General features: G+C 45.8%; 1 protein-coding gene across 3 annotated transcripts in view; it reads left to right on the top strand.

Moving 5' to 3' along the window:
* Nucleotides 1-14,062: 14,062 nt before the first annotated feature.
* Rbsn (rabenosyn, RAB effector) overlaps nucleotides 14,063-18,664 on the top strand; it is a 28,183-nt gene continuing 23,581 nt past the window's right edge. Inside the window, exons 1-2 of one of the 3 annotated variants that reach the window (NM_030081.3) lie at nucleotides 14,087-14,246; nucleotides 17,056-17,369. In NM_030081.3, coding sequence (NP_084357.2) covers nucleotides 17,225-17,369 — 145 coding nt within the window. In that variant the 5' untranslated portion in view covers nucleotides 14,087-14,246; nucleotides 17,056-17,224. Of the gene's footprint in view, nucleotides 14,247-14,304; nucleotides 14,721-17,055; nucleotides 17,370-18,664 lie in introns of those variants that run through there. The other 2 variants (XM_006506768.4, XM_006506769.4) reach the window with 2 other exon arrangements.

The raw sequence follows: 18,664 nt of genomic DNA, 5'->3' as shown, positions 1-18,664 counted from the left end.
GGAGGAAGCAGCTACCAGCTCAGGGAGGGGCAAGAGGGGCAGGAGCAGGCATGGAGTCTTGGCGGATCTTTCACAAAAACTGCAGCGTAGGGGTGGGGTTGGGGGTAGCAGAAGCAGGAGCTGGGTACAAAGGAAACTAAGAAAAGCCTATTTAAGTTGATAATGGTGACACATGCTCATGTCTTTAATCCTAGAATTCGGGAGGCAGAAGCAGACAGATCTCTGTGAGTTCGAGGCCAGTCTGGTCTGCAGAGTGAGTTCTAGGACAGCCAGGGCTACAGTGAAACCCTGTCTCAAACAAACAAACAAACAAACAAACAAAACAAGGAAAACCCATTTCTACCAACTGGACCAGGGATGCTATGCTGTTAGAGGAGAGGGTGGCCAATCCAGTGAGGAGCCCTTCGATTGGCTTCTCTCTTTCTTCCCAACACTTTAAGAGCTAAGAAAGCATCCCACTAAGGAGCCACTCCCTTCCCCTTCTCTTCCCTCCCAACTCCCTGCTTCCACATTGCTATTTAAGTTTAGTCAATAATAAATTAATGTTGACTCACTCTATAAAATTCCTAACACATATAGCTATCTAAAGCCAAAATTAGATTCCCACCTAGCTTCCCTCTGAACTTGACAGTTTAGACAGGGCTGGCTGGTGTCTCTCTAGAAGCAGTGTGAAAAATGACTGAGTTTAGCTGCTCTGGAGGTAGATGGAGCTATGAAATTATATTGAGTTGGGACCCTGTGATCTCTGCCCCATGGTCATCCATGCTTATCCCTGACATGTAGAACGTGTTGGATGGGTCCCAGAAAGAAACTTACCTGGAGTGGCCAAGCAGAAGAAGAAGGGACAAGTACCTCTGGACCCTCCTTGTCCAGCTCTGCTTCATGGAGGTAGGACTTCTTATCCTTCTGGCAATGCTGATGTATGCCAGGGTTCTCGGGTCTTCATAAGGTACAGTTTCATGTATGAAAGAAAGTTTGACCGTGGGTCAGGAAGGGTAAGGCCACAGAGCAGGTTTCAAGCCAGCTAGGGTAGAGGGCCTTGGCAGGCTCTAGGTTAAGGGCTATCTCAAATTATTGGTGGCCTGTAGCTACAGAGCTGCTATGGGCTTCACATGAGGAAGGCTTGCTTACAGCCAATCCTCTATCCTTCTCTGGAAGAGCAGCCTGCCAGTGTCCAGCATCTCCATATAGCAAATTACCAGGAAAATGGGCGGAAAGGCAGTTAGCTCATGAGGCCTGTGCTGGCCATGGTAGTTAAACTCTAATGGCCATGGGGCAGACAGGCCAGGCAAGCTCCTCAAGGGGCATGGTTGTCTGCCTGCTGTGTGCTCTTCTCACAACTCTCCCAAACCTCTGGACTGTTTGTAGAATAGGCCAGGCTACAGATTCTGACGAGACCCTCTAGACCTCTACCCACACTTGGGCACGCTCACAGGAATGTGGCCTGTACACTTGTCTCTATATTCTCTCTCACACATGCTACCTTCTTTTGCATGTACTGTTCCAATACTTTTAATTAGATTACTAATTTAGTGTGTGTGTGTGTGTGTGTGTGTGTGTGTGTGTGTGTGAGTGTGGAGATCAGAGGATAAACTTCAGATGTCAGTCCCAGTCCTTCCATCTCATTTGAGACAGGGTCTCTTTGCCACTGCATAAGCCAGGCTAGGGCCCAAGAGCTTGTGTGGTTAATTAATTAATTAATGAACTAATTAATTCATGTGTATGAATATTTTGTCTGCATGTGTGTCTGTGAACCATCTCCATACTTGGTACCCGAGGAGACCAGAAGAGGGTGTTGGATTCCCTGGAATCCCTGGAACTGGAGTTAGGATGGTTGTGAGCTACCATGTAGATGCTGAGAACTGGACCTGGGTTCTCTGGGAGAATATCTGGTGCTCTATAACCATGAGCCATGTCTCTAGCCCCTTCCCCAAGACTCTGTAAACCTACCTCTATGCCTTGCCATTTGGTTCCCTAGCATGCCCATGTCTGTTTTCTTCACTGACAGAGATTGCCAGGATCCAGCACAATTCATCCACACATTCTCCTATGCATGCATTCATTCTCTGGCTATTCTCAGTGCATCCTGGTGATGATGACTGGTGGAGATAAGAAAGCTTTTGTGGGATGAAACCCTAAGAAGAAAAAACACCTGGGCCAGGCATAGGGGCATTGCTGTAGTGTGAAACTGGAATATTCTTGCCTGGCGTAGCCAAGGGGAGATCCATGTGTTGAAGTATTGCTTGGTCCCCATGTCCTGGTCCTCTCAGGAGGTGTTGGAATCTACAGGAATCTTTGATGGAATCTATAGGAAGTTTTAGCTCATCGGTTTCGTGCCCTCGAAGGGGATTGAGAGACAATAGTCTCTTCCTGTCTCTTTTCTCCAATTCCTGGTTATGAGGTAAACAGGCCTCCACCTCTATGCACACAGATGATACATTGTGGTGACCACAGACATGGGCTGAAACCTCCAAAACTTGATGCTGAAGCAAACCTTTTCTCTTTTTAAGTGGATGTGTCTCAGGTATATGGATGCATTAATTGAAAGCTGACTAACACAGGACTAACAAACACACATGTCAGGGATGGAACCAGGCCTATTCATGCTAAGCAAGTGCTCTTCCACTGAATTATGCTCCCATCCCCACATTCTGTAACCATTATCCATTGCTCTACGACAGGGTGTATTTGATATATATTCTTACCAATGATTCCTCAGATTTGAGATAGTTTATTTCTCCCACACCATTTCCAACATAAGCTAGTTTTATGCCTTAGTCTTTTTGAAATTGACCTTTCTTAGATACATTGTATCTAATTCAAAAGAAGTCTTGGAGCAGTTTTTATTCACAGTTACTCAAAGAAACCATTTGAGAATGGTGACTAAAGTGTATAGTTTAGAAACTGGTTATTTTGATTCCAAGTCCCACATCAGCATAAGAGCTGTGTGACTTTGGGAAGTTTCTTAGCCTCTCAGTGTATGTGTTTCTTCGTGATGTAATGAGAATAATAGAGTGGTGGCATGTGGCAGCCACATACACTCCTTCTCCCCTGTACTTCTAAGACTAGGTTTTCAATAGTTGTTATAAGCCAGTGACTGAGTGCCTTGAGTCAAAATGCAAGCCCCATTCCCTGAGACTCAGGACCCTCTGTGGGCTTTACAGACGCTTTCTTAGAGGCTCTTACTCCCCATTTAAAACATTTCCTGTCTGTATGAGTTTTCTTTTGTTGCCATAACAAGTTGCCACAAACTTACTAGCTTTTAAACAATCAAATCTGTTCACTTACAGTTCTGGACACCAGAAGTTGTCTTGTAGTTGTTGGGAATAGAACCTAAGTCTACTAGAACAGCCTGTGCTCCCAACTGCTGAGCCATTTTCCTCAGCACTGGTTGGTTGTTTCTGAGACCGAGTCTCACAAAGCACAGGCTAGCTTCAAACCCCTGATCTTTTTGCTTTGGCTGGGATTAACAGGATGCCTCAATCTGATTTAGAATCTAACCAGCCAGATGTCTCATATTTTTTCCCTTGGTTTAGGACATTCCCCAGTTTTCTGCATGGTAGGTATTTAACCCAGTCAATCACGGCTATCCCACACTAGTGTCTGCTTTTCAGAGGCAGCCCTGCAGTGAGAGGGGAAGGCATGGTCACATAGCAAGGTTTAGGCTCAGTGCCTACTCCCAGGGTAAGAAATGTTTGCAGTCAGAACACAGAGCAGACACCACCAGTTTGGTCTGGGAACCCAGCCCACTGACTCCCAGCCTGGGATCAATCAGGTTTACTCCCTACACTTAGTGGATGGTTCAGTCACTTGCTGGAAAGTCTGCAGACTATTTCTGGGAGGACTGGGAAGGTAGATGGTTGCCATGGAGAGGCCAGGCTTAAAATATATGTGAGAGAGACTGTTTTCACTATGGAGCCTTACCAGCCTTTCATTTTGTACCTCAGGAGTGTTTTACTTGCCACAAATCAGAGAACTTTGAAATGTATTTTGAACTGAACTAAATTCTCTACATATTTTTTATCTCTTAGAAGCCCAAAGATCATGAGGGTCACATAAGAGACTGCTGTCTGAAAGTCACTGGCTTGAAGGAAGCCACCCTCTCCACACTGCTCAAGGGTTTTGTGGAAGGCTTTGTTCTTGAGCCAATGTGAAACAGTCCTTTGGTAAAGATAGCCTCTAAGACATCTCCAGGCCCCTCTGTGGTGTTTCCAATCCACCAATGGTTTCTTAGGGAGGTAACGTGTTGGTGTTGAGATAGGGAGATACCTCCCACCTTCCTTCCCATTTCCCTTCAAGCAGATGACATGGAGTTGGAATCAGAGTATTCAAGTGACCAGAAGTTCAAATAGGTAGAAAATTCCATTTAAAAATGATATTTACGGGCTGGAGAGATGGCTCAGCGGTTAAGAGCACTGACTGCTCTACCAGAGGTCCTGAGTTCAATTCCCAGCCACCACATGGTGGCTCACAACCATCTGTAATGGGACTCCGGTGCCCTCTTCTGGTGTGTCTGAAGACAGAAACAGTGTACTCATATATAAAAAATAAATAAATCTTTAAAAAACTGATATTTACTTAAAATTACATTTATTTGGGACTGGAAAAATAGCTCAGGAGTAAAGAGCACTTGACTATTCTTCCAGAGGACCTAAGTTTGGTTCCCAGAACCCATATCAGGTTGCTCACACCATCTGTAACTCCAGTTCCAGGGAGCCAATACTACTGGACTTCTCAGGTACCTGCACTCCTGTGCATATACTCAAATGCAGACACACACACCTCCACATAATTAAAAACAAAAAGAAACGTTCAGAAACGTATTTGAGTTATAGTCTCACTGTAGAGCTGAATGAGCTGGTTTTGAACTTGTGGATGAGTCTCCTGTCCCAGCCTCCCTAGTACTGTGAGTACGGGTGAGCCACTCTCTACTCTCCTCACTCACGTTTTCTCAGTCAATGCTATCATGCTTCTAGGAATGGGTACCTCACACGCTCAGGGCCAATCTTTGTAAGTACAGCCCCATTCTGCTAGGAATGCTTGGCTCTCTTTGCCTCCAGACCAGGGTCTGATTTCTCTCTTGGGACATCCTGTGGGTCTTTGCTGGGCCCTCTGGGCCCTCAGACTCTGAGCTCCCTGCCAAAGAACCTCTAAAATGCCTTCTCTAGATTTATAGGGTCTGGGTCCTCCTGGCCTCGGCTTGCCCACAGCCCATCTTTCTGACAAGGCCCAGTACTCAGGGACCCCATGAGAGCCAACACGTACCAGACATCACTTCACTATGCCTGATTTCAGAGCAATCAGAGATGCTTACTCTGCTAGAGAACACTGTGTCTACAGGAGAGAGCAGCAGGTCTAGAGCCACCAGAATACTAGGGTACCCCTGTAGTGACAATTTTGGAATTTTAGTTTCTTAAAAAAAAACCAGAAATATTATAAGAATATGTTTTCATTTTAATCCCAGGTATGGGATATGGGGCTGCTTCAGATTGTCCACAGCAGGTGACTATGATTTGCCTCATGCTCTAGTGGGGACATGAGTTTGCCAGCTGCACATGGTTTCTGTGAATGTGTGACATTTTAAATTCTGGGGATTTTTCAGAGGGTTTATAAAGACTAGAGCCCTGAAAGGGGTTGTTGGTTGTTTGTTGTTTGTTATTGGTTGTTGTTGGTTATAGTTTGTTAAGTAGTTGTGCCCAAAGAAGAAACACCAACAAGAAGAAATTAGATATTCTGATGGTGATGATCAAACTTGCGCCAAGGAACTTGACATCCCTAATGAGCAGGAAGAAGTCTAATGTGACCCCCTTTCTAGCCCCTGACTTTATTCAGGGATCTCTTTCCTTTCCTCACTATCCCTTTTCCCCCTCTTATCTAGTGTTAGGGGGTTTAAAGGATGGAGACAGATAGAGGAAAGAAGAACCTACAAAGTAGTCAAAGACAACTACATCCTCCCCCCTCAACTTTGGCCTCCCCCTGGACAGGCCTGAATTCTCTGGCATGGGAGGGCTATGGATCTAGCTTGATTGTAGATACTTGCTTCCAAGTGAAAGTCCTGGTTTTGATAGCCAACAGTATAATAATATAATATATTGTTATATATTATAACAGTGAATTTATAATAGTCAATAAATAAAATACTTTTTTTTTTTTGGTTTTTTTCAAGACAGGGTTTCTCTGTGTAGCCCTGGCTGTCCTGGAACTCACTTTGTAGACAGGATGGCCTCGAACTCAGAAATCCGCCTGCCTCTTCCTCCCTAAGTGCTGGGATTAAAGGCGTGCGCCACCACTGTCCTGCGAATACATTAATTTTTAAAAGAGAAAAACAAAAGAAAACAAATACAAGCTCAAATAAAGAAAGAAAACAAATATATCTAACCTAAAATTTTACACCTAGATTGGGCTTTACATTTTTGAAAGTGAATTGTTTTCAAGAGAAATGACAAGCAACTTATAGATCTTAAAAGACTGGACCAGAGATCCAGCCACAGCTCAAGCCTTGGAACCTCTGAGGCTTGAGAGAGAGAAGGGGGCAGGGGGATGGGGAGAGGCTGGGGGATTCACTCAGTGGTGGCTGGTTCTAATAGTGGCTATACAGTGAGGCCACATGAGCAAGTTTACAGCCTCCCAGGTACAGCTGTCTACTTTCCAGAACAGTCCAAGTGTTTGGCACCAGCATCGGAGCTCTCTTGGCATTGTACCCCAGCAGCTCTGTGCACCTTCTGCTGGCACCTGGGAGTAGCCTCAGCTCTTTCACTGAGAGAAGGGACTGGGACTCTGAGCTGAAGGCAGGAAGACTGGTCAACTTATATAAGCTGTGCTCTAGGATAGACATTTAACCAGAGGATGCTATTTAAAGTAAGTGGCCAGGAGACACGTGGGAAGCCACTATCTAGCACATGGGTGCAGGACTCAGGCAGAAGTGGGCGGCCCCCAATATTGGTCATCAGAAGTGTCACCTGGTGTCAAATAGAAATGGGGGCTGAAGGCAGTGGCCAGACATCACGGGGGAGTGGAGAGCAGGCTTTAATTAAAGTGCTTAATGCACTCATCGACGTTTCTATTTTTTCATGACTAAAGTCTCACCCGTTCCCATCCAGAGTTCCACTAATGACAAGCAAGGGTCATTCGTAACTTGTGGAGTTCAGTAAATAATTCCCAAGGCCAGCCCCTGTTCAAGCACAAACCAATGAACTGCAGGGCAAAGGTGTGCTAAGAATAGCTCACTGTGTATCAGGCCCTGTGGCCCTGCCTACGGTAGTTCAGTCCTCACTTGGGTCCTCAGAGTCCCATTTTTAAAGAAGAGGAAAGTGTACCAGGTTCAATAACTCCTTCAAACACTCATAGCTGGGACAGCATTGGAGCAGCCAGGCTCTTGAAGAAGTTTCTATTTTCCTGGTCACAGGTTTGTTCAGGAACTAGACGTTTGTCCTTGGGACTTTTTCACATGGAGTCCCTCCTCTGGGAAGGGGTGGAGAGAATGACCACTGGAAATGGGTCTATCTGAGTGAGGAGTGGACAGGAGGAAAGGTAAGGATGCGTAAGGACAGGTAAGCAGAGAAGGGGCTTGTACAAAGACAGGGAAATGGAGAACAGCGCATAAACGGGGGACTATCTGTCGGCTGGGCTGCAGCTCGGTGGAGAGTACTAGCTGGTGCTGGATCTCATCTCTGGTGCTGCAACAAACCAAACCAAATAAAAACACCAAGCAAAGGAAACACAATGTAGCCTGGTAGGAATGTGTCTGGAATAGGCTCCGAGTGGTGCCCAATGCGAGGATCCCGGTTCAAGGGTCCTAGATACTAGAAACAAGCCAGGGTTTTCAGAACAAAGCAAAGAGGCCTGGGTGCTCCCTGTCTCTGTCCCTCACAAGAGAGATATGGGCTCTGCCCCATTCCTTATATCAGCTGGTGTCCATCCTGGGGCTGGGGAGACACCTAGGGACGGGGAGAGACTGGTTGGTAGAGGGTCTGCCTGCACAGGATGACCACGGCTCAAGGAGAAGGAAAGAGTTCACAAGTCTCCCTTCTAACTGAGGCGCTGTGGAGAGTTGATGGTTTCTGGGGAGTGAGAGTCAGCTTTCTTTAAGGGCGTGGCCACCGAAAGCTCAGTCATGCTCCAGTACATGGCCCCCACCCAGGAGCTTATAGGCAGCACAAACTGGACTAAATGGATTATTGGAAAAGAAGAACAAGCAACCTGCCAGTTAGCGACACATGCCTTTAATCCTAGTCACACGCAGGTGGGTCGCTGTGAGTTCAAGGCCAGCCCGGTGTACAGCACAAGTTCCAAGATAGTCAAGGCTATACAGAGAAACCCTGTCTTGGAAAAACAACAACAAAAAGCAACAAACAAGGAGAGCACATGAAGACCTTGGGGAGGAGATGGTGGTGTTTCTGGAAAGAATTAGGGGAGAAATTAGGGTGAGCATGACCAAGACTAAGGAACCATCTTTGCGGTACTTGGAAGGAGGTCAGTCTATTTTTCTCAGTGTTTCAATGTAGGCTGGCCTTGTGGCTTACTTTGGTCAGCAGAAGTGATACTGTTGTAGCTCTGGACTCAGGCCTAAGGGACCTCATCTGCTTCTGCCTGCTGCCTTTTTGTGAATAAGCCCGAGTCTATCTGCCGGAACCGCCGAGAAAGAGTGGGAAAGAAGTCATTTGGTCAAGCCAGGGTCCTAAGCCTGCAAGAGCATCCTAATACTGAAAAAGGTCATTTCTCCTGAGCCTGTCAGATCCTCTGGGGCTGCTGAACAGAGGAGGGGTATGTCTGACTGAGTTGGCACAGGGAGAGGTCAGAAAGGAAGGGCAGGAGGGAGGCTGCTGCAGTGGTCCCATGAGAGATGGCAGGGTGGCTGCAGTGCTGTGAGAGTGGACATTATTCAGATCTACTCAAAGTAGGGTGGCGGGAGGGACCTGCTGATGGATTGGGCATAGGAACCAAGGAGCAGAGGAATCAAGAAGGCCAAGGTTTCCACCCAGAGAGCATCTGGGTGGGCAGAGGTGCTCACAGACTCTACTGGCTCCAGGTCTAGCAGGTTGTTCTGGGGCTCTATACAGAAATACATATCCAGGCTCAGTAGAAGGCGCTGGTCCAGTCCAGAACAGGAGGGTGTGTCGTGCTGCTGTTCAGTGTGGACACTGCAGTTTAGTTTAGGTGAGTGTGTGTGTGTGTGTGTGTTGGGGGTCAGGGGCTGGCTCTCCTCTGCTAGATATAGGCAGCTGACTGAAAAGATGGACTAGCCAAACCTCTTCTGCAGACACCTGGGCCATTTGTATGGGTCTTAAGTGGTTACATGGCACCCTCTGGTGGCTAGCATGGCTCTTCACTGCCCTCTGATTATCCTGGACTTGGACTTTGGACTTTGAGCTCTGGTAAACTTGTTCTTCAGGCAGAAGGCTTGTGAGCCCGGGGGATGGATGCCTCCCCACAGCTTGGTTTGCTGAGTGGACCAGTGAAAGATAGTGAATCTAAATCTCAGATGAGCAAGTGGGTGTACCCGGGGACAAACATCTGGAAGAGGAGGTGGCTTGAGGGGCCAGTCCCATGCTCAGCGATTTGCTTACTTCTTAATCTTTCCCACTTACCTTTTTAGTATTTATTTCTGCTTTCAATATATTTGAGGAAAAATACACATGAAAGAAACAAGCAATATCCACAATGAATAGTAAGCCTCACTCTAGCCTGGGTCTCTCAGACCTAGGGGCAATGCTATGATAAGTGATGTTTCAAGCCAGAGACCCATGATACACCCTTTAACTGGCATTTATCTGGCACTTGGTATGTGCTAAATACCATTGTAATAAAAATTTACTAATGTGTATTCAGGTTTGTGTGTGTGCAAGTGTGCTGGTGTGTGTGTGTGTGTGTGTATATAAGTAAGGGAATGTGCTTGCATGTGAAGGCCTGAGGTCAAAATTGGGTGTCTTCCTTATTTACCATCCACATTGTTTTTTGAGGTAGGCTTTCTCAGTGAATCTAAAGCTCACCAGTTTGGCTAGACTGGCTGTCCACAGAGCCCCAGGGATCTGCCTGTCTCTTCCTTTTCAGTAGGGAGAAGAAGGAGCAAGCACTTTCTCCACACCCACTTTATTACAGGCATGCTCTGACACACCTAATCTTAATGTAGGTTCTAGGGATCCAAACTCAAGTCCCCATGCTCAAGGGTCACCTACCTTACTGACTTAGCTGTCTCCTCTGCTGGCTGGACAGCTGGCTGGCTGGCTGGCTAGCTGGCTGGCTGGCTGGCTAGTTGTCTAGTTATCTGCCCTTGCTGGTTGTTTGGTTGTTTGTTTGGTTGAGACAAGGTCTGCTGAAGTCAAAGCTGAGCTCAAACTGTGGAACTGCAGCTGTACTTGAACATCTGATCTTCCTTCCTCCACTTCCTAGCTGTTAGTTTTCCAGGCTTGTGCTGCCACAGTCAGCTCACTCGAAGCACTCTTGACCCCTGCATCTTGAACCAGTTCAAGGTCTCAATCCCTTGGACTGAGAAGTGTAAGGTTTGCTGCTACTGATGACTGAGGGTTTAGACACCCTGAGCTGAGCTCTGTAGCACTACTCCTCAGGAGCACCTAGGACTGAGGGCCCCAGCACCCGTGCTATAGACTTCTTTTTCCCTACTCAGATTTCCATCTGGGTAAAAAAGCCCCTCTCTGCTTATGTCCTGAGCTGTGCTCTGCAGCGGCCCTATATTTCCATTTGACACAGCCTAGCCCAATATCTCATCTGCCTGTTCTACAGGCCAAGGTAAGGGCCTTCCATAATCAGTCATGTTTCCATGTGCCCTCAGCAGGGTGTGCCAACCTCAGCACTCAGCATTAGGCAGGGGTCTGGGCCTGGTATTGGGCGCAGCTCGCCCTTTGGGAACTGTGCTCAATTTCCCCGGATGTAAGTTTACCCACATCACCATTTCCCCTTCAGCTTCTTTTTTCTTAATACCCTGTCTAGGCATGGTCTATGTTTGATGCCTACAAGATGCGGACCAATACAGGAAATCTCAGAGGTCAGGCCTTCACAGGGGAAGGGAATGTGAGTATTGTGAAGGCCTCAAAGCAAGATGACAACGATCTATTCTCACCTGAAAGTTGAGTCTTGGGCAAGGCATTTAACTATTCCATTTGCAGCTTCTTCGTAAATTGGAGAGTACCTCATAAGATTGAATGATGTTGAGATGTTTAAAGCCTATAGAATAGTTATCATGTACTAAATAAATATTACTCATTATTATAATTAAAAGGGAAACTGTAATAGAATTGTCCAGAGAACAAATAAGAAAAACACTGTTTATAAACTACAATGGATCTATGCTGATCTGTTCCACTATCATTTCTAAATTTTTTTATATGTATTGGTGTTTTGTCTGCATGTATATGTGTGCACTGCATGCATATCTGGTGCTCATGAAGGTCAGAAAAGGGCGTCAGATTGCAGGGTGGGTGCTGGGGCCCTAACTGGAACCCTCGGAAGAGTGACAATTGTTCTTAATCATAAATATCCATTTCTCCTGCCTCTGGTTTTGTTTTTTTGGAGATAGGCTCTCAAATAGCCCAGACCCTGTTCTCACTATGTAACAAGGCTTTCTTAATCTCCTGATCCTCCGGCCAGTGCCTCTCAAGCACTCAGATCGCAAGTGTGTTCTGCCATGCCCAGAATGCCCCATCATTCTTAAAGGATCAGGAGAGGGCTAGAGGTGCAGCCCAGTGCCTGCCTAGTGTGTGCAAAGTTTCATTCCCAGAGCTTAAGAAATGAAAATCAATACAGCAGTAGCAGCCAATCCACTGACTTCCATAGTTATCCACAAACTGCCAGCTTGCTTGCTGCCATTGCTTTGGAAACAAATGAGGTCTGAATGTGATGTTGGTTTTGTAAATGATGACAGGCTAAATCATGGCTGAATTAAGAGGTCTTTCACTGGCATCAAATAATCATGCTCATCACATTCTGCCTCATTCTGGGTCTCTCTCTGTCTCTGTCTCTCTGTCTCTGTCTCTATCTTTCTCTCTCTTTGTCTGTGTGTGTGTGTGTGTATGTGTGTGTGTGTGTGTGTGTTGGGGGAGGGGAGTGCAAAGGCAGATGTTGGTGTCAGGCAAAGCTATACTTGTCTCTGGCATGTTGGCAAGAGTCCCTTTCTCTGCAGAGTTCAAAGTTTTAGAGAAAGCAGACTTTGAACCATAGTTCAATGGTATAGCATTTATCTATCCTGTGTGAGACCCTGAGTTCCAATTCCAGCACTGGAAAACAGTAAAGCCAAAAACCAAACAGACACAAATAGTTACCAATTTGGAAATAAGAAGAGCCTGCCCATTTTGAGTCCCACTTTCTGTGTGCATGTGGGAGAACTGAAGAGTAGAAGGCAAGGGACACATTCAGAGTCACAAAGTAAGATTTTCTTGGAGGCAGGAGCTCAGGTCTGTGGAGCCCTAGGAGTTGTCCTCTCCATACTCAATGCTGTTGAGCTGAGGAGGTACGGTAAGGAGCCTAGGCCAAGAGACTGGCTTCATTTCATCTGCACAAGGAAGTAGAGACTGTGACCACCTTCAGACAGTCATTCCCAGAGTCAAATGGGTCAAGTGCCACAGCCATGCTAGGCTGGGATGGAGGCAGGAGGGATGGAGGCCACTTTCTGGTTCCAAAGACCTGCATCTTCCCTGAAGCTCCCACTTCTGGGGCCCAGGTTACTGCAGTCTAGATGGTGTGCTGGCTATAAAGCAAACAGACCTCAATAACAGATGGGTCTGTCTCTGTACCCTGTGGTTGTTGCATGGTACAGCTAGGTTCAGACATGACTGATCTGCCATACTGTCTTTTGTAAATTGCAGGGGCTATTCCTGGTTGTCAACTTGACTATATCTGGATGAACTACAATCCAGAATTGGGAGGCTCACCAGTGATCCTAATCTGGAGGCTGAGATAGAAGTTTCTGACCTGAATCTTGGCATGGAGATCTTGAGGCACAGTGGCTATGAATTCCAGAAGATTAAGACAGGAAGATCTCCAAGTCAAGGTTATCTGGGATTAAAGGTGTGGTGGCAGACACCTTTAATCTGGGCCACACCTTTTGCTGGAGACCTATATAAGGACATTGGAAGAAGGAAGATTGACACTCTCTTCTTCAACTGCTTGCCTTGTGGGACTGAGTGACTGCTAGATCCTTGGACTTCCATTCACAGCTGCTGCTGACCATTGTTGGGAATTGGACTACAGACTGTAAGTCATCCACCAATTCCCTTACTATATAGACTATAGAGTTCTGTGACTCTAGAGAACCCTGACTCATACATAAATGCCACTTATTTTGCAGAGATCTAGCTACCCTCATACTTTTTTATGCTTTTTTGAGATGGAGTTTCATGTATCCCAGTATGGCCTTGAACTTGCTATGTAATTGAAAATTAACTTAAATTTTTGGTCCTCCTGCCTCCATCCTTAGAGTATTGGTGTTACAGGCATGGGTGTGTGGTGGAAATTGAGTCCCAACCAGGATCAATTGAGCCAACTTCCAATCCCTGACACGACTCCTCAACGTCTCTACTTTCTTTGGCTCAATTTCCACGTCTTTCTGTCTCCTCAATGTGCTGAACATAACTTAGTCTCTCGCACTCAGAAACTTTTTTTTAACAACAACAACAAAAAAGTAAAAAAACAAAATTTTGTATGTGTGTTTTGCCTGCATGTCTGTGCACCACATGTGCAGTGCCCATGGACTCCAGAAGAGAGCATATAGGTAGCAGACAAGCAGTTTTTCAAACCTGGGTCCTTTGGAAGAACAACCGCTGTATTAAGGCATTTATGCAAAAATCTCAGAAACTTTTTAACGGTCTCTAAATAATGTTAGCGCTGCAGGCACATTATTTAAGAGCCAAAGTCTCAGTTTCCCCACCTATAGGGTGAGTGAAGGGCGAGTGTAGGGTTTCACATCGATGTGTTGCTAGGACCTGAGAGAACTTCGCAGTTTACCTCCTCCTACTGGGCCCGCCCCGTTGCGGCAGCGCCTGCGCAGCATCCTCTTCCAGGTTCAGTGCGCTCGAGGACTCGGCGCTCGACCGCCGCGTGTCAGTCTGTCTTCCGGTTTCTGCCCGGCGCGCCTGTCGAGCGCCGAGCCACTGATGGCGATGGCTGCCACTGGTCTCTGAGGAACCTCGTAGGCCGGCAGTCAGAACCCGAGGTGGAAAGGCAGGCTGCCGACTGCCTGTCGGAAGCCGCAGGGAGTGAGAAAGGGTGTCGCAGAGAGCGCGGCGGTGGCTGAGGTGGGTGTGACGTGTGGTTTGAGATGACGATGCGGTCGGGAGATGAGGCTTTGCGGGCCTCGGCGCCGCGCGGGTCTCTGCCCGCGCCGTGACGTGTTGCGTGATGTCCCGCAGAGTCGCGTCCCGCGGGTGCGCGTGGCCGTGCGGATCTCTACAGAGCCCCCCGGCTGGGTTTTTCAATCCAGTCTGGAGGCGAGAGTTTGCACAACTGGCCTTCTGGTTGCGGCATCAATTGCGGTGGTTTGTGGTGGCACCTAATTAAGTGACTTTATGTTAAGGTCCCCCACTTCATTCGCGGAACCCTATTATCCCGCTCTCCGAGTTCTCGTGGTGATGGCGAAAATCCCAGGCTCTCCTTCCCGGCTGCTGTCTTGTGTTAGTCACTTCACTTGTGTATAGGCTATGGCACCCCAGGCAGCTGCTGTGAAGGCATCCTGGAGGGAGCCTGCCTTGAGTAAGGGGCGTTTCTCCAGGGTGAGAACTGAGCTGCGATGTGTGGCCAGGGTGCACGGGGACGACTTCTGTTTGACTTTTTCTTCAGGATGAGTTGCAGGCGGGGAGGAGGCAGCTGTCACACCCAGAGGATCCTGTCAGCCACTGGCTGGGGAGAGAACCGGTCGGACCTGAGGCTGGCTGTTTAAGTGATGCCTCAGATGCTTTCCGGGATGGGTCTGCATGTGTGTAGTCTCTCGATTTATTTATTTAATCTCAAGACAAGGGTCTCACTATGTATCTATGTCTGGCCTGGAACTTGACATGTAAACCAGGCTGGCCTCAAACTCACAGGTATCTGTCTGCTTCTGCCTCCCACGCCTGTCAAATTTCTTAATTAAAGGAAATAACAGGCACCTAGCGTCCTGTTTAATTTATTTTCTGAGTTGCTGTCACCCTTCACCTTTGAGGACCAGATGGTACCCTCCTCTGTGCCCTCTGCAGCACACCACAATTCTAGCTACACAAACTCCCACTCTGTGCTGTGATATGTGGCCTCTAAAGTCTTGGAAACAGATTTCTTTGCTTCTGTGAAATGATTTTATCCTTGTTCTCAATGGTTAGGAGTCTTTCAGGGTCACATCAACAGTGACTTTGCTGTAGTCCAATAAGACAGAAAATGTAAGTTATTAAGCCCTGAAATGTTTAAGTATCAGATTTTTCTGTTGAAGGGCAGAGAACATCAGACCTGCTGCCCCACTGTTCTAATTTATAAAATCTAGTAAACACATCAACTCACTGTAAATGCAAAATATAATTTTCACTAATTTTATCCATCCATTCATCTAAACTAAGCGACAGTTTGCTATGTTGGCCAAACTGGTTTTGAAATCATAGATTCAAGTGAGGATCTTCTGCCTCAGACTTTTCAAAGTGCTGGAACATATTATCAAGCTGCACTGATAAGTTTCTTCTTTTTTAAAATCTTAATTTAAAGATACATTTATTTTGTGTGAAGGGGCTAGAGGACAGGCGTGTGTGGAAGCCAGAGGATAACTTTCAGAAGTGTATTCTCTCCTTCCACTTTTATGTAGTTCTGGTGATCAAACTCAGGGTAGGTGGCAAGTGCCTTTACACTGAGCCATCTCTCTGGCTCTTGATTTTTTTTTTTAAATACTTCTCTTTAAAGAAAAGTTGAAAGGCTTATTGTTTGTATTTGTTATTTTTTCTTTTTGGTGTTTAAAAAAATGACATTAACTTGTTAAAATATTTTGTGTGTGTGTATGATGTGTGCACACTCTGGTGTGGTATATATATATATATATATACATATATATATATATATATATATACACATATATATATACATATATATATACATACGTACATATATATATATATATACATATGTACATATATATATATATGTGTGTGTGTGTGTGTGTGTGTGTGTGTATGATGTGTGCACACTTAGGTATGGTATATATATGAAGATCAGAGGACAACCTTTGGGAGTTGATTTTCTACTTCTACCTTTAGGATGGTCCTGGCAATCAGACTTAGAAGGATATACTTTACCCACTGACTGGCATACACTTTACCCATCTTGTCAGATCTTGTTTTGGTTTCTTGAAACGGAATGTCACTGTGAAGCCCAGGCTGGCCTCCAGCTCAGGTTCCTCCTGTCTGCCTACACATCCAGAGTGCTGGCATTATAGTCATGAACCACTACACTTAGCTTCTGGCCTTTGTATTTCTAGCACATGTGCCTAACAACTACCAAGAGCTCAGTATATGTGGCAGAGTAAAAGTAGTGTTCATTGATAAGTATGCTACATATTTTCCTCAGTGACTAAAATGACATGGAAATCATGGTGTTGGCTATGCTGGTGACTTATGCCTGTAATTCCACAAGTCTAAAGCAAGAGGGTAGCAAGTTCAGAGCCTATGTAGGCTACAAAGTGAGCCCAAACCAGTCCAGGCAACTTAGCAAGACCCTGTCTTACAACAACAAAAGGGACCAGGTGTAATTAGTGGTAGGGGACTTGCCTACTATGTATTAGTTCTATGTCATATCCTTAGTACTAAGGAAAAGAATCCTCTCAAATAATGAGGTTGGACCATTTAAAATGACCTTAAAGGAAGTGCCCTGGGATCCTGTTTGCTTCTCTGTACAACTCTACTTCCCGCTTCATTGACTTACCAGTGTGTTCTGTGCTGTTCTCATATCTTGGTCTAAGGATTTGAGAAACAGTTTGTTTTCACGAACTTGTACCAAACAATCTTGTTACAAACTTGTGCCTTTGTTGAACTGTAGAAAAAACAGAAACCTTTTGTTGGCTGCTTATTTGCTTCAATTGACATTTGTTTTTCTTAGATTTCTTCTGCTGAAGAGAGGAAATCTCATCCAAGGCCACAATGTCACTTCCCAATTATCCGAGTGCTGCCTGCTCAAGCTAACACTGCCAGAGTCCTGCTCCCTCGGGAGGAGTCAAGCTTACTTGGCATGAGGTTCCTGCTTTCCTGGGGTTGAGAGAAGCACAACTATGGCATCTCTTGATGACCCAGGGGAGGTGAGGGAAGGCTTCCTGTGCCCTTTGTGCCTGAAGGACCTTCAGTCTTTCTATCAACTTCAGTCACATTATGAGGAAGAACACTTGGAAGATCGTGATGTCAAAGGGCAAATTAAAAGTAAGAAGTGAGGGTCTTTCTCATTTCATTCTATTAAAATTCTATTAAATTTCCTTAGTTAATGGAATAGATTTACAGGCTTTCATATTTCTACTTGGTTATGATCTAATAATAATAGCAAGCAGATATCGAATGCTTGTGTTCTGCCTTGTTGATTCTCTGTGTATTTATTTACTTGTTTTGTTGTTGTTGTTGTTTTGAGACTAGGTCTCTATGTAGTCCGGGCTGTCATAGAACTTGCTATGAACACCAGGCTGGTCTCACAGAGATCTGCTCACTCTGCCTCCTGAGTGCTGAAAGCTAAAGGCGTGCACTACCAGGCCTGGTCCTCAGTTATCTTATTTAATCTACAAGACAGCTATACTACTGTGAGTTTTTATTTTGCTAGCTAGGATACTAGACTCAGAGACATTAGATAGCCTACCAGAGAGATTAGATAGTTACTCAAATGGAGTAAGCCTAGCTTCACACTAACAAATTTACCACTGTGATCTGCTGTCTCTAACTAGATTACTCAGATTCTCTCGCCTTCACCTGGGATTGTTTGGGCAAGAATTCTTGTCCTTCACTAAAAAACTGGAGGCCTAGTACACACCGTTTGCCTTTCACTAATTTATTTAAACCTTCCTACCATCATTCCTGTGCCGGCTCCACCCTGCCGGCTACAGCCCCCAAAAGGAATGTAACAGTTGAAGGCAGAGAAAAGCAACCCCCAAAGTTAATATTTCTTTTGTTTGTTTGGTTGTTTTTTTGGTTTTTTGAGACAGGGTTTCTCTGTGTAGCCCTGGCTGTCCTGGAACTCACTCTGTAGACCAGGCTGGCCTCGAACTCAGAAATCCGCCTGCCTCTGCCTCCCAAGTGCTGGGATTAAAGGTGTGCGCCACCATGCCCGGCTCAAAGTTAATATTTTTAGAAAAGCTTCCAATATTTCCAATATTATAGAGAGAAATCTTCAAAGGTAATGTTGACTATGCCTAATGTTCTAACCTCCAAATAAGTCCTGCTCCTCTGGAGCTCACTTCCCGTCACATCTCTCACCTCATGAGCGAGCTAGCATTTCTGGAGGCCACAAGAGACGGAGTGTGGACACTGGATTTATAATCTGTACTGGGTGGAGAGAAAGCCTGGACCACTAGATGGCATTTCTAGAGTCTGTCCAAATATTTGTCCCTGGACTTCCATTCTCCATTTTTTCAGTTCAAGAGCTGGGTAGTTGTGGCACATGCCTTTGTCTTTAATCCTAGCACTCTGGAGGCAGAGGCAGGTGGATCTCTGAATTCAAGGACAGCCTGGTC

This window comes from Mus musculus, chromosome 6, assembly GCF_000001635.26.
Source record: "Mus musculus strain C57BL/6J chromosome 6, GRCm38.p6 C57BL/6J".
Taxonomy (NCBI): Eukaryota; Metazoa; Chordata; class Mammalia; order Rodentia; family Muridae; genus Mus; species Mus musculus.
Note: the sequence above shows the minus strand (reverse complement) of the source record. Positions and strands in the feature narration are given on the sequence as shown.